This window comes from Daphnia pulex, chromosome 12 (genome assembly GCF_021134715.1).
Source record: "Daphnia pulex isolate KAP4 chromosome 12, ASM2113471v1".
NCBI classification, from domain to species: Eukaryota; Metazoa; Arthropoda; class Branchiopoda; order Diplostraca; family Daphniidae; genus Daphnia; species Daphnia pulex.
The window spans coordinates 5,293,076-5,315,980 of NC_060028.1; the positions used below are offsets into that span (position 1 = coordinate 5,293,076).

Below are 22,905 nucleotides of genomic sequence, written 5' to 3' on the forward strand. Positions count from 1 at the left end.
TTTCTTCGACTCTCGGCAAATAAAAGGCGTTTTCTTGTTTTAGGTGGTTTTAGGTCAACGGATTCATGGAACTCGCCTCAAGGGATTCATATCGCGTATATGCGCCACTGCTCTCAAGGTGCGTTACGAAGAAGAATCTTCTTTCAAACATTCATCTATTTTTACTTTTTTAAACATTATCCTCAGATCCATTGAGGCATTGACGCAATATTATATTACGTCAGAGCTGGGCTGGGCTAATCGCCTGGAGTGTGGAGTTTTTATCTTTTTAACTTTTTATTTTGATTGCAATAAAAAAATTTGTTTAATCGGGTTTCGCTAATTTTTTATATAGGAAAGTAATCTTTTATTAAGGGCCATAATCTCCATTTAAAAAAGTTATGTATATTATAATATGTTTCGAAAAACCCAAAAGCGCAATAAAAAGAAATCTGTGAATAACGAAGCTTTACTTCGACCCGCAAACCAAGTATTGATGATTTAAAATGGCTACCTCCAGGCTCGCTTTCAAAACAGTGCGTTTGTTTTGTGATACACCTGTAGCCTTGACTGATAAATTTCGACATATTCTCTCTCTATTCCCTGAAGATCTCGTGTTTGCATTTTCTTACGGATCAGGAGCTTTTCAACAACATGGACAAAAATCTACCGAGGTGAGACAGAACTCGGAAATAAGCATTCTTTCGTTTGTTTGTGTGGCTGAATAATGTATGTTTGAGGGGTGGTTTAGTTAACCATGTTGGGAAATCACAATTATTCGTAACTGTATACAAGGCGGGTTCAGTGAAACTTTCGAGACAAGATAGAAAGAGGTCGAAATGTACTCAGAGAACTGGAGAAACACTGTACTCTGGAAATTTCATAACAGGTTTTCAAAATTGAGCTACAGTTCATTGAAACCTTCCCCGGGCATGTTTCTCATTTTGAAAATGTGTTAAATGTAATCAAGAAACCTGTTTTTTTTGTGGTTATTTAAGTCCAAAGGAAAAGTGAGGCCAGTAATGGTACATGAAATTAACTTGCAAAGATAAATTTATAAATTTAACTATTAGATAAAGAGCGATAAAGAGGTAATAAATAATGTAATTAGTTACAGGATAGACATTGCTTTAATATTCTGCTGTTTAGAAATGCTCTTACGTAAATCAAAATGGTAATATCCAAACCAAAGAATTTCAATTGTTAAAATTTGTGTGCGAAATATTTGACCATCGTTTAACGACTCGGTCGTAATTTTTTATTGTGTTCTGAACTGTGTGCTACATGTTTCCTGTTACTCGTGATTTAGTAAAATTATTGAAAGTCCTCGTCCAAACGGGAAGCTGCGAACAACTACCGAAAGCAGAATCAATCGACCCTTCAAGTCACCGTTCACGGGAGGCAAAGGTCCAACTACTTCAAAATCTTCTCCGTGCACTCCAACGCCAGTCTGTTTGCGTGATGACGAGCAAAACAAACGAGTCCGAAGCCCTATTCAAAGTCCTTTGAGTAGCCGCATATCAAACAACGGTTCCGTCACCCCACTTCAGTTCAATAGACTCAAACGAGCGAGACTTTCGACTCCAACTTTGGATGAATTGCGTCAAAAGGAAGCACAGCTTGATCGTGAGATTGCCGGACTTGTGTCTGAAAACCTCTCCATTGAAGAACTTGATCGCCAAATTGATCTTCTTCATCGCTATAATGACATTAAAGATGTAGCCCAAATTGTCATGGGTCGATTGGCCGAACTGGAGAATGTCACCGTTAAAAGCCTTCATGAAAAGTACGGAGCTCCACATTGCGATTGATTTCCAACGCACACGTTTTTTCCCCTTTTCTTCTCCCTGTCACCGGATCTGTTTTTATAACTGTTGGTGATTATTTACGTCTTTCCCAGGAATACAGTATTGTTTAGGTTTACGTAACTCTTTCCCAATTCTTTAGAATAACATACAGTGTCAAACAATAGCCTGATTCTGATTTTTAGGAGAAAGCTATGAAGTAACCGCACGCACTAACAGGTTCTTTTATGTTCTAATTCAAGGGAAATGTAGTGGATCTCATTCTGGTGGTGGATGATGCCGAGACATTTCACCGATTGAATTTGGAACGTAATTCGAAGCATTATTCTTCCATGAAATACCTCGGTCCACATCTGCTGGCTTCATTTCAAGAAAAGTGGGGGGCTCGAGTTTACTTCAACACACTCGTCCCTTATAAACATGGGGTATTTGAATATTATAATGCATAGTGATTGCTAACTAGCAAAATCTGAATTAAAGACGGGGTAATATTTTACAGTTACTCAAGTATGGAGTGATATCATCATCCGCTTTGGTTGCAGATCTTCTTGACTGGGAATGGATGTAGGAAATTCAACGATTTTGTGTTAAAAATGAGAAGAATTTGATTTAAATTTTACTTTATTTGTTCAGGTATATAAGTGGCCGGTTACACAAGCCCGTCATGCCTCTAGTGTTGCCGCACTCGAGCCATCCATTACGATCTGCCCTTAAGCATAACCTACAGAATGCCATGCACACGGCGCTTCTTCTTCTTCCTGACACGTTTCAAGAAGAAACTCTCTACCAGACCTTGGCCGGCCTTTCCTACTCAGGTTTTTATGAATTTCTTTACTATTATGACGCGTTTTCACATATGGAAATGACTCGTCATTTTTGTGTGAATAACCTAACCGAACGTTAAAAGAACTGCACATGAATGGCAAAACATAAGCTAAATAGTTCCCTGCTGCGTCATTCCTGTCTGTGGACTGTGGTCGCCTACTGAGTCTACTTGTGAAAAATGTGAAAGTGGTCAAGAAGAAAGTTGCGTGTCCTTGTCATCGAAAATGAGTGTGCAGATGTATTTGTATTTTGTTCCAGAAAGTAACCGATTAATGGCAAATAACAGGCGTTTTTCGAATAATAGTATGCTACCCTACTTCCATTTGTCTTGTTGTTAAATTTAATATTCTTTCACTAGGTGATTTCCGAATGAGTTTTGGTGAAGATCGTAATAAAGTCAAGAATATCGTCACACCACAAATCGGTAAATTTCGTGAATTATATTCTTCCCTTTGGCCCGGATTGGCTGCGTATGCGGAGTTCAATACCTCTTCAGGGAGGTGCGAGCAGGACACTAGCCCTGGTGCTCGAATGTTTCACCTCAACTTATTGCCCAAGCAGATTCAGGTAATGTATGCAACGTTTGCACATAACCGGCTTCGTGAAAGTCTCCCTGCTAAAACTCCCCGAACTGGTTCTCACGAATCCCCAGTACAAGCGTGTTCCCAATAGAAGCTGCACCATTAAAAATTGTTGCGATGTGACTTTTGAGAACGACAATTTCCCCACCGGCCGGCAGACGAACCGTTATAAGCAACTCCTTTTAGCAAAAGTACCGCAAAATTGTACCAAGGATAGAGAAACGGGGATTATTTCGTTTTCCCCGAAAGGCAGTCTATGGGCGAAAGAGGTTCGGGCGGCCTTGACTGACTATCCATTCAAAATCGATTCATATTTTCGTACCGTTGAGAAGAAAAAACCTTATGTCTTTGTTTTTTCCATCCCTGTGAAGAAATGTTTTCATACCTGACTTTTCATTTTCAGCAAACAATAGTGCACGAATGGAACCGTGACGGACGATGGCAAGATGTAGAGGATGTTTTCCGCGCTGCTGCCCATGATACTGAATGCCCTGAACTCGTTAAAGAAGGTACATTATTTTTTAAAAAATGCTGTTCTTTCTGGAGATGGAAAACGTATTTCTGTAATGACATATCACTTGGTATATTTGCAGCTGTACAAAAAACAGTCAAAGCTTCAAGTTGGACTCAAAGTATTAAAGGAATACCAACTGCCGGGTTCGTCAAAGCCGTCCGATATGGATTTGCCAAAATTAACAAGTTTTGGAAGAGTCTGAAGAAGAATCCCCATGATTCGGAATAACGTTTTGTAAATAGACGAGAAGAATATACTTAGCCTGTTTTAGGCAAGACACAATCACGAAATATTTGAATCCCAGTTATGAGCTAGCATGATAGAATAATCAAATGGAGTGAGTCCGAAAAGTGATCTTAAACTCGGGGGTAGCGTAGAGCATAATTCTTCGATATTGTCGTTTCCCATATTTTCTTGCTGATCGTTAGCTCCGTTCACCCGGAAATTAAACAGTTCACTGCTTGAAGAGCAAAACAGCGGAAGCAGTTTAGGCAACCCGATTTTTATGTCATTAAGGCGCGCTCCAAGACTACACAGATGCTTCCGGCGACGAATCAGGACCGTGGCTCTGAAACCGCTAGAAATACAAAGAAATAAAAATGAAAAAAAAAAAATGAAAAACAAAGAAATAAAACCGCTCTACCAACCCGATGAAATCCGTTTCAAATTTGCTATCGTTCTTCAGTGCGTGTAACAAGTTCATTGAAATTATTTCAGCAGTTTGGTGTTCGTCGTTACTAGTGCGCCAGATGTGAATCCGTAATGTGGTGCCTCTCCATCGATCGCGAATTTGTAATCCCAAGTTATAAGCTTGCGTCAAGGTTAGCGTCGTTCCAATAAGAGATAGTTCTTCCAAACGTGGACAACCAGCAATAACTGCATACAGAAGCCAATGAATGGGCTCACCTTGGCCCACGTGTAACTGCTGATTCGGTTTCACAGCTGACGCTGTAACCGGACATGCTGACTCTGCGGTTGCGCAGAACTGTAGAAAATTGAATTCAAGTTCCACAAGTTTCTCGCACTTCTGTAGACGACGAATCAACGTGGCAGCTGTTTGCGATGGCCGCTGCCAAGCGATGGAGCAAAACGACATGCACAATCTTGTCAGTTTCCGGCCAAGTCGTTGGTGAACGGAACGGAAGAATTTCTTGGTGGATGCGTCGTTCAACGGTGGAATGGAAGGAACAGGTGCGGCGCTCTCTGGCATCTTGGGTTTCATGCTGACTGACAGCTCTGTCAAATTCCTCAGCTGGTCCAGTAAAACAAAAAGTTCTGGACCTCCCACCACCTCAACTTCTTTTTTGTCCACTCCCTATAAAAGAAATAATTGGAAATAGTATCATATGATAAAGGCAATAAAAAGTTAACAGTAGTTATGCGGATGATTTTTTCTTACCTGAAACGATGCGACTGTTTCTGTCAAAGAGAGCTTCGTCAAGTGAGGCCATTGACTTTTGACGTTAAGGTTATCACTGTAAAATTCCATGTCTTCCTTACTTTGAATTTCCTCGGAATCTTCAGGAAATCTGATTGCAATGAAGATAAGTATTTTAAAATAGTTCTTTTTTTTTCTTTTTTAACTGTGTTTATCGATAATTTATACTTGGAGTTAAAAAGGGGATCGTTTGGAGATGGTTGATTCGAATTTCCGGTAGGGAACTTGAGACGAAACGCGCCAAACATTTGTGTTAAATTTGACCTTGGAGATTGGTCATGATTTGGGTTTGTCGCAATTTGACTGATTATGGACATGCATGAAGTACCAATGGGGGGTACTGGTACAGTATGTAAAGGCAATTGTATCAAGAACCGACAACCGTTCAAGTTCAACTCCTGCAGTGGACTAGATCTCATAAATCGATCTACTATTCTAAGAATAGAGATGTTCTAAAGAAAAAAAAAAAAGAATTTCCTGTCATTATCTTTTCGTTAAATATACATTAAGTGGTTTTACGTCGATCGTAAACTTCCATCCAGCCAAAGAAAGCGACACCAGCTTCAAAGCGGTTGACAGAGCATAAACCAGCTTGATTATACTTCCTTTACCGATGCTAATATATCCAGACGAGACGTCTAACCAGGTCAAATTAGTGTTGATTAGAATAGGAATGACTTCTTCAAATCTGAATACAAATGATAATTAAACAAAAATGATAATTAAAAAGAAATTATAATAAAAAAAAAAACATAAAAAATTGTATATGGGAAATGTCGATCTACCTTTTCAATTTTGCTAACCGAAGAGACTTAAGACTTTGGCTATGACGTATGGCTTGTCCTAAACAGTTCAAATCCATCGGTTCCAAGCAGCATCCCGTTAAATCCAATCTGGACAACTGACAGTCTGGCGCTTGCAGAGCGACAAAAAGTGAATGAAAACCGCTTGTGTGGCTACCTTGTAAACACTCAGGTTCATTTAGTTTAAAGAACCCTAGTGCATTCGGAACCAATATGCCTAATTAAGTTGACGTAATTTAAAATTAATAACAGTTATCTTTAAATGTTCTCTAAATGTGTATACCTGGCAACCTTAGTCCATCTTGGAGCTTGAAATCACCGTGATTGTTGGATTCCAACACAGACAAAATCAATGCTAACAAGTTTGCTTCGTTCTGGGAAGTTTCTTCAGCGTGCTTAGCAGAGACTGATGATGAGCAAGTATCGACTGACTTTCTTGGACCTATAGGTTCCGGAACTTTTATTCCAGCACGTTGACGTGCCGCAGCATTAAAATAAGATTCCAACGTCTGTAAATCTCCTGGAGAACCTTCTTCAAAGCGCTTATCCACTCTGGATGGTGGCAGTGTTTTGAGCAGATTTAAAGAAACTATAAAAACAGGAAATAAACAAATGTTAAGTGAAGTCAAATAAAAACCACTGAAGGATGAAATACCTGAGAGGTGCTGGAGAGATTTCAAAAGAGAAGCGATCGAAACGTAGCCTTCTGGTCCGCAAGATAGTTTTGACAGGACGAGAGATTTCACATTAGATTGGCGCAGTCCTTGGCTGAGCGCGACGACTTGCTGAGTTCCAACATCAACGCTTATCTTGATAGAAGTCAAGGAAAAAGCAACGTAGCGATAGTTGAGCGTGTTGTTAACGGCCGTAATAACTTTAGTGGCCCAGGTGTCGCCAATCAAGTGCAGACTAAAGTGACGTAGTTGAGTTTTCTTTAGTGCCTGCACTGTGAAAGCTCCCATGGCCACTACATCATTCTCGTCCGGCGAGAGCCCGCAAGCTGCACTAACAACTAGGCAAATAACAGAACGATTGGTCTGAAAAGCCGTGAAGAAACGATCCAGGGCGGCGCTGTTAAACGGCGCGTCAGCCCAGACGAATTTGATTGAGCGAATAGGACAGTCCGGTTCAGCAAGCAGTCCGGCCCAGCCATCCAGCTCGATCTGATTTGATCGGACGACGACTATTTCACTGTCGAGAATAGATGACAAGGCTCGCACATTGTCAGAGGTAGCGCCACTTTCACGTAGCAGCTCGAAGAGGGTTATGACTGGAAGTTCAAACGCTGAAAGATGATGCAAACGGAAGAAGACTGCAGCGTTCTCTGCCAACAATCCAGCCAAGAACTTGAAAATCAAATTGAGGCTTTCACGCGAAATGAAACTGGATTGCAGTAAGCTGAAATGTTCGACAAAGCGCTCTTCAAGTGAGCCGGACAAGTACCAAGCGGCCAAATACTCCAAAAACGCCTTGTGGATTGGTTGATAGCACGGGTTTTTCGGGATGCATAGCGTAGTGCTGCGAGGTGCGCTCCTGCGGATCATCAGACCCAATTCCAGCACTAGCTCACAGCTGTTATCCGGTAGTTCTTTCAACTGCTCATGAGTGAACTGAGTGCCACCTCGTGCTAAAGCCTGAAGACACAACAGACCGAAATCGGAGAGGGCTTTTTCATAATCTTGCTGAGTATAAAATGACGTTGAAGACATTGCAGCCGATCCATCCTGGATTCCTGAGATTTGCTTCTTATTCAGCGCCCTTCGAACAAGCCAATTAACAAGTCCTTGGTAGATTTGGGTCATCTTGTGCAATATGCCATCATTTATTGTGCCTTTCTCTTGATTTTCATTGCCTTCGTCTTCGAAGACGACGCAAAGGAAAAGGCACGTTAACGGGCAAGAAGCGAGATGTCGGCTGCTTGAATACGGTCCGTCAAGGAGGTTGATTAGCTTGGTACCCAAATTCGGCTTTTCCTTGATTTGGAAATAGTTCTGAATAAACTGCTCTGTTTGTCCCAATCCGAAACCGCGGATTTCAATGCGTCGGTTGAAATAACTCAGAATGTTGTCGTCTGATGAGACCGATCTCGAGGTCACCACTACACTCACCTGTAAAGTAAACACGCGGAATTTCTAACCATACTTGGTTAATTCAACAGCCAAAACTACCTTGTCGAATATGTTGCCCTTGAGTAGCATGTCTATAGGAGCTCGATGTTCGGACGATAATTCATCAAGTCCGTCCAAAATGAATAATATGCTCTGATGGTTTTCTTTAATGTAGTTCCACCAGTCTTCTCGGTCTTCCAACGATTCGTGTTGAGGGAAAAATTCATTAAATAGATAACTCTGCAAGTCTCCCTATTTGAATGAAATGTCGTTTATGAAATAGCACTTGAATCAACAGGAAGTAACGTCAAACAATTACTTGGAAGTCTCTCAGTGGGATGAGAAAGACGAGATGAAATTTGTCAATATACTCCTTTTTTGCTGCCCAGTCAAAGGCCATCTTCAAGGTTAGTGTGGTTTTTCCGTAACCAGGATTACCTTCGATGAGTACACGGCACGGGCGGCCCCCATTTTTAAGTGGAAACTCGCTCTGAAAATTTGAAAAAATATCGTTAATTATAGCAAATAACTTTCAGTTATGGAAACAAAATAAACCTGCTTTTCTTGCACAATTTGCTCAAGGGAAATTAAGGTGGGGCCAGACCGGCCATCGAAGCGGTCGCTTGTGACAAGCTGAAGTGCTGTATAAAGATTATCCAAATGAGGACTGAACCAGGTACACCACGGCAAGGGAGTGAAGTAAGCCAAACGGTTGCGGTACCTGTCCTGATTAAATGTTTGGACTTTGTCGACAATAACCATGCGACTCTCCGATCTTTGGAAGGGGACCTTGTCCCATAAATCCATTAATATTTTACGAAACACAAAATCATTTAAAATCAATTTACGTTCTTGGAATCCGGACAATTTATGTAGTTCCACTGTCGTCGATCAACTATGACTGAAGTTGCTCTATCAAATGTAATATCTGTTTTCTGGTTGAAACTATTGCCAATGCGGACACTTGAAGAATTGGAGATTTCAACTGCGCTGTTTTCGAATTTGAACTGGCCAGGGTCGGTTGTCATTGCTGCATTTCTGACAAGTTGGTCGCAATCGATCGGACAAGCGTCAATATCAGAGTCTTCAATCTGCGTATTTTTACTGATTGGCACACGGTCGGCTGCACTGTCAGAATATTTTGGATTCACGTTACCATTAACATTTGGATCTGTAATGGGTTCAGCGTCTGTTTCGTAGACTAAATCGCCATTGGTCAAGTCAATGCCACCTTGCGAAAAAGTGAACGCCATTCTTTGCCCAAATAAAGATCTAACGATAAACTGCGTGCTGTTCCAGTGCCATCAGGAATAGTGCAGATTTAAATGGACTTTAAACCAACAAACTTTTGGAGCATGAACCTTTCGCCTTTTCTCAAGTGTGTTAAAAAAGTAACAGATGTAACATTGGGGAATTCCGTGGCCGAAACTTGTACAACTATAGCTTCCGGCGTTCGAAGTGGGCGCAAAATCAAGGACAAAATAGCTCGTTTTCCACAACTTCATCACTTTATGCCCTTGTGATATGAGATTTTATTTCGACACTATCATTTCATTAACACTTCACAAACTGTCAATTGTTTTCGATGCACAAACAATGCGAAATAATCTGTACAAAAAGTTGTTGCGCAATTGCTTCTCCCCAATCCTCACTGGTAGTAAGAACTTCTAGATTCGTGTGCGTTCAGCGGCCTTGTATTCGGCTGACTAACCTGTTCAGTCGCTTGCCCCTCGCTAGACTCCCTTCACTAGTTCAACTCAGATATTATCCCCGAGGCGCTGCAGCGGTTTTTTTCTTTACTTTCCGCACGAAATTCAAGTATCTCTTAGTATGACAAGGCACGGCTAGGTACGGACGGTTAGGACTTGGGAGATGGGGAACATTTTGCGGAACCGCCTACTTACCACGTAACAAAATCGCCGCTGAATTTATACTCTTGTAGTAGCGTGATATTTACACGAATTTTGCCCCAGGCACTATAGAGGGACTAGGGTTTTTCCCTTCAGAAAACCTATCGTACATTGAAGAGATGGACGTTTCTGTCATACAATTATGCCAACCATTGTTCAGATTTTGGACTATGCGAGCACAACCAAGGCACTCTTGACCCGAGTAAAATACGGCGTACTGGCCAGGAGTAAGAGCGCGGGTGGGTCGATCTAGAGTCACAATGAGGCCGGATTGATGAACTGCGATTTGAGCCGCCGTCAATGGTTTTGTATGCTGAAATCGAAAAAAGCAATCAAAAGTCTTATTTTCTTGTAACTCTCCCGGAGTGGAGTGAATCCAGTGTGGAGTGCTGGAAAGGAACGCATTCGAAAACAAAGCAGGATGATTTGTACCGGACGCCTATCAAATTATAAAAATTTTATTAAGTAAAATTTTTACCGTTTACTTGTTTTATTTTTCTCTCTTGGAAGTTCAACAATCTTACCACGAATATAGTTCGCGTTTCTGGTTGCTTGGAGGCCACAAAGTATGGCTTGAGGCAGCCACCTATGCGGCATCGCTGGCCCAATGTCCACATGTGAATACCTAAATGTTGTCCCACCTCCTCATCAGTGTCAACATCGATAAAAGGGCCGGGGTTGTTGGGTACGTACTGAAAATAACATAAAATAGAAATTTTTCATGAAGATCAAGCGTCGGCTTGGTGACATACCTCAGAAATGAATTCTTGGAAATTTCGCCGTCCGATGAAGCATATGCCAGTGCTGTCTTGCCTATTTGATACATGCTCAAGCCCATTATCGCTGGCTAACTTTCGAACCTCACTTTTTAATAAACCACCAATTGGAAAAAGGGTTTTCTTTAATGAACTTTGTTTGATGTGGCTTAAGAAAAATGTTTGATCTTTGAAGTCATCACGAGAAGTGAGCAATTTTGTATCTAATGAAATTTTAGGAAATTTTACCATTTGAATAGAAAATATTTATTTAAAAGAATAACATCGATACTTTCAGATTCTGTTTCAACAGAATTTATCCCAAGTGATGATCTAGCATAATGTCCAGTAGCCACAAAATCAGCACCCAACTTTTCCTTGGCATAGTCAAAGAATAAATCAAATTTGATGTGATAATTACAAAGGATGTCTGGATTTGGAGTTAATCCTGCTTGGTAATCTTGCAGAAGATTCCTAAGAAGTTCATACATGTTTATTATTAGTATTTGATTCCTTCTTCTATTTATTTATGTTAATTCATACTCAAACACATGATTCCAGTACTCTTTAACAAAGTTAACTTCAAAAAATGGAATATTGAGAATCTTACAAGTCCGCTCAGCAACTTCAACATCCTTGTCCGATTGACAGACTCCCAATTCATCCTTTCCATCCCAGTTTTTCATGAATACTCCAACAACATCATAACCTAGTTAGAATTCATAAGTCTTTAAGTACTTGTTTAAATAATTGCTAGTGAATTTTATACCTTTCTTCTTCAATAATAAGGCCGCTACAGAAGAATCTACTCCGCCAGATACACCGCATACTACTCTCCTTATTCTTTTTATTACAATCATGAAAAACACTTTTGTTTGACCTATCTGTCGTATCAAACTGAAACTATTCTAAAATAATTAAATAATTTTAATTTAAAAAAAGTCAAAACTCTTAGAGCGCTGGCCATATACGAATAACATTCGTGTCGTCTGCATGTAGAATTGCACTACGGAGTCCTCTAGCGTCAAATGTGGCACTGCACTTTGGAGTTCGGACTCCGAGTCTATTTTACCCCGTCTGATTTCATCATATATAGTCGAGGGTAATTAATTTTTAACCTCGAACAAAATGTAACATGAAATTTTTAAAATGAAATGAAAATGAAATGTACGTATTTATATGGCGCCTTTCCATTATATGCTCAAAGCGCCTTCAGTTTCCAATTTAGATGTGATTGAACACACCACAGTATATTTAACGTCATATCCTTAAAGCAATCAAGAATCCTGTGTTATGCATGCTGCCTCAAGGGCGCTACTTACAGTTTTATCACGATGTATCAGGAGAGGTGGGCAAACGCAGTAGGGCGCCACCTCTGAAAACTGTGCCAACTTTCTGAAATTGTTTACACTTCTGCCGCTAGGTTCTCTAGTGTTAGTGGCCCTGAAATTGGGCGCGAATTATCAGAAGTAAAGCGTCTGCCATTGTTGATAGTAGATTCCATTTCGATGTTTCATTTTATAATTTCGTTCTTTAACTTAGGGTGATGTGTTTTTGATAAATCGTGTTGCGAAATGGTGAAGTGTTTCGTGGTTGGATGTTGTACGGGATACAAATCAGCAAAAGAAAATGATGCTAAGGTATTTAAACCACAAAAAAAAGAAAGGCAATTCATTTTATGGGGAAAGAATCTTGAAAGAAGTGACAGAAAATTTTCTAGAAAAGATCATGTGTGTTCTAGACATTTTAAAGAAGAATTCATCATCAAGAACTCTGTAAATGGTGGTGCCCCATTGAGTCGTTGGAAATTGAGAGATGATGCCATACCAACTCTTTTTCTTGGTAAGTTTCGCTTTATAAATAATTCCTGTATTATTCATGAACAGATTTTAAATTATGCAGGTTACAAAGATGGGGTAGCCCCAAACAAAAAGTATCGGAAACAAACAACCTCTCCATTATCAAACAATGGATGCCATAAACAACCAGAAGAGAAACTTGATGATCGAACAACATCTGATGTGAAAAATGCTGAAGTCACTCTTGCTGGAAAATCTTGTCGAAACCCAACGTGAAGAATTAAAAATGTCAGGAAAAATGTCACTGCTGCTTGCGAAAAGGCAATAAGTAATCAGTTTCTTGGGCTTAACGACCAGGTATATCATCCTCCCATTACTTTTTCCCTGTATGACGATTCCGTTTGTTAGATTCCCCAATGTTAACCATATTTCTCCCAATGACCAACAATAACGACAACACTACGTATTTACAATTTTTCTTAACATTAACAATTATTCTTAAAAAAATAAATAAATTGTAATTGATTTTACGTTATTACAGACTAGCATGGTGTTAATTTTATTTTTACTGAACTGAAACACCCTTAAACTACGAAGCGTTATCCACAATGGTTAAACTTCGCGCCAAATTTCAGGGCCACTAACACTAGAGAACCTAGCGGCAGAAGTGAGAATGATTACCGAAAGTTGGCACAGTTTTTTCCTCTCGCGTTTGCCCACCTCTCCTGATACATCGTGGTTTTATGACGGGTTCAGCTGGGGTTCAAAACCAGAGCCTCATTGCCTATTTCCAAAGCGTTGACGCTCTAGTCCACTACACGCCACATCAACCAAGTAGAAATTCAAATGTTTTTTATTTGTAAAAATATGGTACTTCTAATTAGAAATAAATTATTTAAAAAATTTTCTCGTGTTCTACGTCTTTTACTTTATAACTTATCGAATTTTCATAAACATCACGTGTAAAATAGGTTATTTATGAAATTAATAGTGACAGACGGTCAAATTATTTTCAGTCGCGCGGCAGCCGCGGTTTACATGGTGCCTTATGGCCAAGCGGCCCTGACGAAATCAAGTTTTTCTATTAAACTAAAATACTTAAAAATTAGAGGCTTTCGCCATAAAATTAAAACGATCATGCTTAATTGATTCTAAAAAGGCCAATTAAAAGCGATGTATAGCTTTATAATTATTGACTGGCAAAAAAATCCTTTTTGGACTTCCGATTGCTCAAATTTAGCATTAGTAAGTAGCATTAATATTAGTAGCAGCATTGTCATTTCTAGCATTAGTAAGTAGGAACTCAACACCGCAACGACGAGGCGTGAGTTACTGAGTTGTCATGGTTACTTACGTAATTCCCTGTTCAATTCCCTATTTCACTGTTGCAACAGAGTTTTACCATTATAAACTAGAGTAAAACTACAGACTAAAATCTAAGGGACCCTCCCCAAACCTGTAAGAACTCCACATCATCCAAAGTGAATTTTCACATAAAAGGCCGCCGCGAGGTTGCCATGGCTGGGGTAAGCGTGATTGGTTTGCTCTATAGATGTTATTCCAACCAAAAAGTAGTAGTCGAGTAAGAAGTCGTGCGCAGTTTACGCCGATGCGCACCACTGCAGCCGATAGCAGAACGAAAATTTTTATTACGCTTGACGCTTAACGTAGGTCCAATCCTTTGTTCAAGAACCGTCTGCTTCTCGAACAAACGATTGGAGCTACGTTAAGTATGGACAATTGACGTTGACGTTCTCGTTATGTACGAGTGGAAAGACAAAGGGAGAGTGAAAAAAGAGGGACCCTTTCCCCTTTCTTCCCCACTCTATTCTTCCCTTCCTTGACTGTCCTTACTTTCGTACCCTTTTCTTATGGACAATGGAAATGCTTTCCATTTGTGGCTGCGCTAAAATGGGCAAATACCGTGCCAAGATGGCAACAGCGAACCAATCTATAGTGGAGTCAAGATAACTTTTAACCGGGAACAAATTGCATCATGAAATTTTTTCATGAACTCTGTTCTTTACATTAATCGATATCTGTATTAAGAAACCTTCTTGAAAATAGAAATTTTAACTATTTAACAAGCAATCCACCACTGAAGCGCACCAAATCCATGGACCCCCCTATTTTTCTCCATTCCGCTATGCGACCTAAAAATCTGAAATAATTCAGGCAAATCCAGTTTCCTACTCCGGATTCCCCTGTTTTTGTAGAATTTAAATATTCCCGTACCCAGCTAGCACAAGTTATGACCAGGTTGCTACAGCTACGCCATCGAAGTTATATGAATTTAAGCATAGTTTTATTAAACTACTTTGTTACTTAATCGACTGTTGAGAAAGGGCATAGCATAAGTGCATAACACACATTAGTAAGGTTTTATCTTAACGTACATATAAAAGTTTTTCTTCTACTTTTATGGGGTGATTTACGCCTTTACAGTTGGATTTTTTTTATATATGATATTAGGGGACCATTTAAAATATATATGAATTTAAACTAATAACTGTCATACACATTAACAGTTGTAGCACATTTTTTTAATTTACGTACAGAAGTGCGTAGCGTGTTTACTAATAAATAAACTTAGGAATAAGTCAATTATAATAATAAAAATAAGTTTATGTTTTCATTTATCATGTTTATTTAAGAAAGTTAAGTTCTTAACGGGGAAATAATACAGCTGGTAAAAACAAACATGATTAAATATGATAGTGTAAAGGTTCTCGAAAAGAACCCTACACTAAATTATAACGAACACGAAAAAGCCGGAGGCGATTTCCCCAAAATGTAAATGGTGTATTGGTTTTAAAAAGGAAGTGAGTACATACCAAATATAGGAAGAGAAAAGGGAAGAACACTGGATTGATATAAGCTATTCTCAACTGACAGTTCTAACTAACTCAGGTCTGGTCTCGGAATAGCAATGCCAATACTAACTTAAAAACATCAGCTTTTATACCCAAACATTTCTATTGCCGCGTAGTTGACGTCTAACTACGCAGTTCTAGAAATGGTTAGGTTACATTTAATGACACGTGTACGGAAATGCAATTATAATAAAGTCACGCACTATGAACTCATGGATCCTCCATACGAGTCCTCAAAAGACGCCAAACGTTCAATCAGCACGTTTGGAACACCTGCAGAGCTCAGAAATACGAACAACATGACATCATTAATCAATATAAATCTGGCGCAACATGATCCGTTACATCACTCCCGGCCCCGTTGAATTACGCCCCGTAATTCCATTTCGGAAGCAGGTTGCGCGTGTGAACGAGATTTCGAAGAACGGCGATTCAACTTAAACAATAGACAGCACCCACAAGCAATACAAACACGTAGAAATATCAAAACTGCAACAGTTATAATAACAAGGAAAAAATAGAACTTGAAATTTTGAATCCACTTCGGATAATCCGAGATGTCCGGCGCCGCTATCAAGACGTTATTTGTCCGTGGCACATGAGACGAGCTGAAATTCCCGGACGAATGATCGTCTAGTAGCAAGGATCGAACAGCACTAGCTCCCATCCATCCCGATTGGTAGTTAAGTTTTATATTTTGATTGTGGCCCGCAAGCCGACAGGTCAACACTGAAATCGAATTCCTTTGCTTTTGCACGAAAGGGCAACAGCAACAACAGGGTTTCATTAGTCTTCCAATATGCGGTTAGTTTTGTACATTTTGGTAGGCGAACCATTGACGTGGCCAGCCACCCGTTGTACTGCGGGGTTGAAATTAACCCTTCGTGCATCGCTAATCGCGAATAGCACCACAAAGTTTCAATCACTCGCACTGGATCATTGGAAAAATCAATCAGCTGATCTTTAAAACTTCATGTTTTGTGACAACGTCGTTGTTCTGAACTGGTTTCAACAGTTGGAGAGAAATGAAGAAAGTACTAGAAGAATTTTTTTCACTAGTAGGCACATCACGACCAACTTAGGCTGACCGATCACTTTCTAGCCGAAAAACGCATAATGTGTTTTGGTTGGTTCCAGCGTGCACATAAAATACAGTAGAACTTAAACCCGTTCTCTGCAAAAATTTAGGATGGGAGATCCCTGTTCGTAGAGGCTCACTGCAATTACACACAGTGACCTCAAAAACTTCCGGAACGATGACTTGGAGTCGAGGAAGCAGCATGACTTGTAGCATAAGTATTCTCACACAATAATCAGTGATACAACATGAAACGAAAACAACAATAAACAGCGGAAAACGAAAATGGAAACAAAACAATGGGTTGGAATTGGGGAAAAAACGATAAACAGAAAAAAAAATAAGTAGAGACGGAAAAATAAAACGAAAAAGATAAGAAGAAATCAAGGGAAATGGAAAAAAAACTTGAAAAGTAACGAAGAAAAAAATCAATTGACTCATGAAAACGAACATGCGAAACGGAAAAATTTAGAATAACCACAAAAAAGGAAAAGAATAACTGTAAAAATGGAGGAGCGGATAATTCAAAATAGAGAATAAGATCAAAATACGTTGGAAAAATAACTTGGGTTAGATTAGGTTGCAAATGAAAGGCTGGAAAATAAAATAAAAACTAAAATAAGATAAATAGCATAAAAAAATAATTAAAATGGGAAAAAGACGGAGAAGAGAAGAAAAATGGGAGAGAAAAAAAAATATATAGGGAAGTATCTTGATAATCAAACGAAGGAAACAATGAAATAGAAATGATAACATATAATTGACAAAAACCTTAAATATATAAGAGAATTTAGTGTAAAAATAAATGAGAAAAGAACTTTGCCATTGAAGAGGAGAAAAAAAAAACGGAAAAGTTAAGAAAAATCAAACAAATGGAAAATTAAATTGGCAAACAAACCAAGAAACTTGAACGAACATCGAAAATTTAAAAAAAATGTAGGAGTGAGAACTAAAATGGGAACATAACTTTATAATGTAAAGAGCGGAAAAATTTAAAAGAGAGAATAAAAATCAAAATATAAAGGAAAATAACTTTGGTTGTGTTGGGTTGCTATTTGAAGACAGAAAAATGAATTAAACAATAAATGGGAATATTATAATTAAAATAAGAAAAGGGTGGAGAATAAAACTTAAAAGAGAAGAAAAATCGAAATAAATTGGAAAATTAACTTGGAAATAAAAAAATAATTAAATTGAAAAGATAACTTAAGTATCAAAGATAGGAAAATAAAAGAAAAGTAAAGTCAAAATGAATGAGGAAAATAATTGAAAAGGACGTAAAAAGAAACGGAAAGAATTAATAATGTGAAATTTAAAAGGACGGCAAAATCAAGAAGAAATAGAAAAGAACATGACACTAGAACAATGGAAAACAAGAATAAGAATAAATTCCTTCACTTGACACCTCCTTATCCATACTACACACACAATCTTGAAATACCTTTCAGATCTTCATTTGCTTAGGCAACTGTATGTGCCGTTGGTATTTTCTTATTTGTAACGTAAACTTGCTTCTCTTAATTATTCAAATACATGGCGAATATTGACATCGAACATATCTGAATATGTGACAACTTCTTCAAAATAAACTTACGCTTAATAAAACTAAACTATCTACTAACCAAAAGACGAGACTTACTAACTACTACGAAACTAAACTAGCTAACTCACTAACTAAGAAAACTAATAAACATTTCCCCAAGACGTCTCTTAGGTCATAATTCATTAGTCTTGTAACGAAGGAGGCCAATTGCGCAACCCAATGGCACCCCTGTAGCTTGGTAAAGATTATCCTTCACCACATACGCTGTCTAATACACCCCCTTTGGTGTACTTATAACTTCAACCTTTCCCACTTTCCCTTCCCTTCCTTCCTTCCTTCCCACCCTGTTCACTTGTCCCTCTATGTCCCCTAGTTTCATATTGTATCCTTGTTTCATCTTGTCCCCTTTTTTCATATTGTCCCCTTGTTTCATCCTGTGCACTTATTTCATCTTGTCTTCTTATTTCATATTGTCCCCTTGTTTCATCTTGTCCACTTATTTCATCTTGTCTTCTTATTTCATATTGTCCCCTTGTTTCATTTTGTTCACTTATTTCATCTTGTCTTCTTATTTCGTATTGTCCCCTTGTTTCATCTTGTCCACTTATTTCATGTTGTCTTCTTATTTCATATTGTCCCCTTGTTTCATCTTGTCCACTTATTTCATCTTGTCTTCTTATTTCATATTGTCCCCTTGTTTCATCTTGTTCACTTATTTCATCTTGTCTTCTTATTTTGTATTGTCCCCTTGTTTCATCTTGTCCACTTATTTCATCTTGTCTTCTTATTTCATATTGTCCCCTTGTTTCATCTTGTTCACTTATTTCATCTTGTCTTCTTATTTCGTATTGTCCCCTTGTTTCATCTTGTCCACTTATTTCTTGTTGTCTTCTTATTTCATATTGTTCTCTTGTTTCATCTTGTCCCCTTGTTTTTCCATTCCCCCCATCCCTTCCATTCCCGCTGTCCCATTTTGACTACCGACAACTTTAATACTCCCTAGGTGAGTAGCTCTCGGTTTACATACACTTTCTAATGAATTATTTACGATTAACATGTTATAAGTGCCATCCTTTGAAACGGTGTTCACAAAATCAAAAATTTCTAACCCTTTGGGTAGTTTATCTGCTTGAGGAAAAAAAAAGTAGCTGTAGGGAAAGCGATCAATCCTAAGGTATCTAATTTCTTATCGTGCACGTCGTACAAATCAAAATCGGGTTTACTGCAGGTCCCCCGACTTCTCTGTGGAATTTTTTTAAGCAAGTTCGTGCTTATCACACTTCTTGCTGCCCCAGTATCAAATAGGGCTTGGAAACAAATGTTAAAACTAATAAGAGGAATGCGAGGAGTTAAATTGCTTGTCTTCGTGGTTAGTCGTCTAGAAATGCGTCGGGTTATTCCAAGATTCTGGCTATCAACTGACCCGTGAAAACAGTTGATACCTAATTGTTTCCCTGATTGGGTGGAGGCCTTGGTAAATTAGAATTACCAATCTGTGACCATTTCGGACACTGGTAGGCCAAGTGTCTGATTTGCCTACACATATAACAAATCGGAGGTTGTGCATTTTCTAACATTATACGTTGATATCTGAAACAAACGTCTTTGCTGTGGCCTTTCAGCTTGCAAAAGTCGCAAATTTTGTCTGACCTGGGAGGGCGAAAGTTTGATTGATTCGGGGAAAACGGGGGGTTGCTTGGTGAATACGAAGGTGGCCTAAACTGTTGATTCGCCTGCTGATACTGCGGTCGAGGTTGCCAGTTTGGCTTGCCATGGAATGGTTTGTTTTGCTGGCTATTGTAGCTGGTAGGTGGGTGATATGACGACCCAAACTGATTCATTCCCTGCTGCCCAGGTAGTTGGAAAGAAACATGTTTATTTGACTGATGGGTTTCCTCATTACTTTTTTTTAATAACAATTCTACGGCTTTTGAGAGTTCTTGAATATATGAAGACATTTCTGACTGCTCCGTACCAGTAGCAACTACCGGTTTTGATCCATCTTTCAAGGCCGCAACCAGAGAGTTCCCGGACTCATTCTGCTTTTCAACAAGCTGTTTTAATTCTACCATTTCGAGGCTTCCACGCAGTTTCGAATCAGAAGGTTTATCAACAACTTGCACTATGGAATTCATCAGGAATAGAAATACTTGCTAACTTAGGAATTTAACAACGATATCAATCCAAAACCAACCATTCTAAAAAAATAGGTTTTCCAAACTCAAATCAAAAATAAAATAAATCTTAGAACTGATTCAGATCAAAAACTAAATAAGAAAACAATTTAATTTGAAAATAATCGTAAAAAAAAAAATGTTCTACCAATTGACGAAAAATTTAACTTTCGAAAATTTACGAAGGGTATTGACAACGGAAAACGACTTCGATTTTAAAATACGATTCATTTCTGAATTAAAAAAAAACAATCGCAAAATTTAAATGAAATAAAAAATCACACACACACAAAAAAATGTTTCGCTAATCTAGAAATAATACCAAGTACACCATCAAACATTGTGGGCGAGTTCGAGAATCGCTGCCACCATTATGTAAAGGTTCTCGAAAAGAACCCTACACTAAATTATAACGAACACGAAAAAGCCGGAGGCGATTTCCCCAAAATGTAAATGGTGTATTGGTTTTAAAAGGGAAGTGAGTACATACCAAATATAGGAAGAGAAAAGGGAAGAACACTGGATTGATATAAGCTATTCTCAACTGACAGTTCTAACTAACTCAGGTCTGGTCTCGGAATAGCAATGCCAATACTAACTTAAAAACATCAGCTTTTATACCCAAACATTTCTATTGCCGCGTAGTTGACGTCTAACTACGCAGTTCTAGAAATGGTTAGGTTACATTTAATGACACGTGTACGGAAATGCAATTATAATAAAGTCACGCACTATGAACTCATGGATCCTCCATACGAGTCCTCAAAAGACGCCAAACGTTCAATCAGCACGTTTGGAACACCTGCAGAGCTCAGAAATACGAACAACATGACATCATTAATCAATATAAATCTGGTGCAACATGATCCGTTACAATAGTAAAAAATAAAGCGTTTCGTGACTTTCATCGTTACATTGCAGTATATTTTTTATGTAAAAATTAGCAACATTTGGGAGCAAATTGGTCACAATGGGCTAATATTTTTAATCAAGTACCATTTAGCAACCTTTGGGAGCCCATTGGTCACAAGTGGGATAATATTTTTAATCAAGTACCATTTAGCAACCTTTGGGAGCCCATTGGTCACAAGTGGGATAATATTTTTAATCAAGTACCATTTAGCAACGATTGGGAGCTAATTGGCCACAATAGCCAAATATCTTTACTACCAAATCAATACCATAAAGTGCCCAAAATAGCCGGGAGCAATTATATTGCCAGGTCACGACCAGGTCATGAATTGGGAAATACGTGGCTAGCTGGGTATGTTTATCTTCGTAAAATGGGGTCCATTTTGAAGATATTTCTTTGGTTAGTCTACTTCACCTAAAAATTTGCGTGACTGATATCACATTTATCTTAAATTTAGTGTTAATGTTTATTGTAGTTTTCTGAATTTGAACTGCAGCGGTGGCGTTTCGAAACTGAGCCCCCGTTCAATTTTGAATCGCTGTGTAAAATTACAGCTATTTGTATATATATTCGTAAAATGTGATTTATTTGTTTAATCTGCTTCATAAAAAATTTTTTATGATTGATGTCACATTTACGTAAACTTTGCGTTAATGTTTAGTGTCGTTTTCTGAATATGAATTTTATTTTGCAGTTTGAATTGCAGCGGTGGCGTTTTGAAACTGAGCCCAGTTCGACTTTGACTAGAATACCTTCGGGAATTTCAAGTTATAATTGGCAATACTGTATATTTTTGTGCAATAAGCCTCACTTGATTTCAAGCAATGGTCGGGAAAAGAGCTCACGTTTCTTGACTAAGAATCCTTTTGGAAAGTTTATAATACATAGTTACATACTTATGTTAGGACACATTAATCGAGCGAAGTTTCCAAACCGATTATTTCTGTGAATCTTTGTCACTTACACTCGGAAATTTTTTGTAGTTTAGTTGAGGGACGGATATACAAATTTAGTTGAATTTTCAATTATTTAAATCTTTTAAATATATTAAAGACAGACCAGCATTGGTTAAGAATTTATAATGATGGAAACTGTTGTTAAGTTAATTCTGCTATGTTAAAGGACATTTTTGGGTTTGTAGCTCTTTAAGGGGAATAAAATTAGTTTTTAAATGTATAAAGTTCTTTTGAAACGTTATTAAATTATTGATTGTAAAGTTTAATTATCTGAATCATTCCACTTTTAATTAAATTATTTTCTTTCACCCACATTGTTTCCTTCCCAAACTCGTTGAGGGGCAGCAGACTGAGCAGAACTAACGACACTCACTACGGCAGAGTTTCAATCATATTTTGCAGTGTTTTCCTTTTGCCTTTCCTGTGATAGGAGCGTCAGAGAGGGTCAAGTCTATTGCACTGTCGGCACCAAAATTTTTAAGGATTGTTTTGTAGTTTTGTGAAGGGACGGATATGCAAATTTAGTTTGTTAAGTAAATTTAGTACCCACAACTCGCATTTTTAGACAGTATGAAGTGTGCAGGTACCTGACCAACTAGGAGAAGCTCCTAATGGCGAGCATAAAGAGCCTTAACACTCACCGTGCACAACATTACACACAGCACATAAAAAAAGAAGAAAGAAATACGACACACTCTAGAAGGCTCTACCCCCCCCCCTCAAAAAACAACAACAAACTGTCTTCTAAAAAATAAAAATTTTGCTTGTTTTGGCGGCCCCTGAAATTAATACTAGAATAAGTTATAAAAATATGGATGATTATGAAGAAAAGATGGTTTTATTTAGAAATG

General features: G+C 38.4%; 3 protein-coding genes and 1 long non-coding RNA gene across 6 annotated transcripts; 2 read left to right on the forward strand and 2 right to left on the reverse strand.

The window, feature by feature from the left end:
- The first annotated feature begins 4 nt into the window (after positions 1-4).
- LOC124209478 (phosphatidate cytidylyltransferase, mitochondrial-like) lies at positions 5-3,986 on the forward strand. 2 transcript variants are annotated; one of them, XM_046607478.1, is made up of 8 exons: positions 5-118; positions 589-653; positions 2,027-2,209; positions 2,284-2,348; positions 2,418-2,599; positions 2,968-3,176; positions 3,594-3,699; positions 3,784-3,986. In XM_046607478.1, the coding sequence occupies exons 1-8, from the start codon at positions 100-102 to the stop codon at positions 3,930-3,932; spliced, it is 978 nt and encodes a 325-aa protein (XP_046463434.1). In that variant the 5' UTR covers positions 5-99; the 3' UTR covers positions 3,933-3,986. The 2 variants fall into 2 exon arrangements, with proteins under 2 accessions (XP_046463434.1, XP_046463433.1); XM_046607477.1 differs by lacking the exon at positions 5-118 and having other exon boundaries at positions 486-653.
- On the reverse strand, positions 3,749-9,398 carry LOC124209475. 2 transcript variants are annotated; one of them, XM_046607470.1, is made up of 13 exons: positions 8,902-8,951; positions 8,775-8,842; positions 8,609-8,694; positions 8,373-8,543; positions 8,114-8,305; positions 6,601-8,053; positions 6,229-6,534; positions 5,928-6,162; positions 5,662-5,830; positions 5,311-5,594; positions 5,104-5,233; positions 4,352-5,019; positions 3,749-4,281 (listed from the first exon to the last, which is right to left on the reverse strand). In XM_046607470.1, exons 4-13 carry the CDS (start codon positions 8,451-8,453, stop codon positions 3,987-3,989), a joined length of 3,813 nt encoding a protein of 1,270 aa, XP_046463426.1. In that variant the 5' UTR covers positions 8,454-8,543; positions 8,609-8,694; positions 8,775-8,842; positions 8,902-8,951; the 3' UTR covers positions 3,749-3,986. The 2 variants fall into 2 exon arrangements, with proteins under 2 accessions (XP_046463426.1, XP_046463425.1); XM_046607469.1 differs by having other exon boundaries at positions 8,609-8,842; positions 8,902-9,398.
- Positions 9,399-9,550: 152 nt separating this feature from the next.
- On the reverse strand, positions 9,551-11,753 carry LOC124209476 (mitochondrial tRNA-specific 2-thiouridylase 1-like). The gene is made up of 6 exons (XM_046607472.1): positions 11,488-11,753; positions 11,262-11,427; positions 11,011-11,192; positions 10,716-10,942; positions 10,488-10,655; positions 9,551-10,402 (listed from the first exon to the last, which is right to left on the reverse strand). Exons 1-6 carry the CDS (start codon positions 11,576-11,578, stop codon positions 10,007-10,009), a joined length of 1,230 nt encoding a protein of 409 aa, XP_046463428.1. The 5' UTR covers positions 11,579-11,753; the 3' UTR covers positions 9,551-10,006.
- A 235-nt stretch (positions 11,754-11,988) lies between these two features.
- On the forward strand, positions 11,989-13,050 carry LOC124209482. The gene is made up of 2 exons (XR_006880924.1): positions 11,989-12,560; positions 12,621-13,050. It is a non-coding gene; the product is annotated as an uncharacterized LOC124209482 (long non-coding RNA).
- Positions 13,051-22,905: the final 9,855 nt, after the last annotated feature.

Coding starts and splice junctions, on each gene's coding strand:
- LOC124209478 (XM_046607477.1), top strand. CDS start 486: ATGGCTACCTCCAGGCTCGCTTTCAAAACAGTGCGTTTGTTTTGTGAT. Junction 654..2,026: donor ATGGACAAAAATCTACCGAG/GTGAGACAGAAC, acceptor TTCTAATTCAAG/GGAAATGTAGTGGATCTCAT. Junction 3,700..3,783: donor CCCTGAACTCGTTAAAGAAG/GTACATTATTTT, acceptor GTATATTTGCAG/CTGTACAAAAAACAGTCAAA.
- LOC124209475 (XM_046607469.1), bottom strand. CDS start 9,306: ATGGCGTTCACTTTTTCGCAAGGTGGCATTGACTTGACCAATGGCGAT. Junction 8,843..8,901: donor ATTGTCCGGATTCCAAGAAC/GTAAATTGATTT, acceptor TTATGGGACAAG/GTCCCCTTCCAAAGATCGGA. Junction 6,163..6,228: donor AGATGGACTAAGGTTGCCAG/GTATACACATTT, acceptor CAACTTAATTAG/GCATATTGGTTCCGAATGCA.
- LOC124209476 (XM_046607472.1), bottom strand. CDS start 11,578: ATGATTGTAATAAAAAGAATAAGGAGAGTAGTATGCGGTGTATCTGGC. Junction 11,428..11,487: donor CTTATTATTGAAGAAGAAAG/GTATAAAATTCA, acceptor AATTCTAACTAG/GTTATGATGTTGTTGGAGTA. Junction 10,403..10,487: donor AAACGCGAACTATATTCGTG/GTAAGATTGTTG, acceptor ATAATTTGATAG/GCGTCCGGTACAAATCATCC.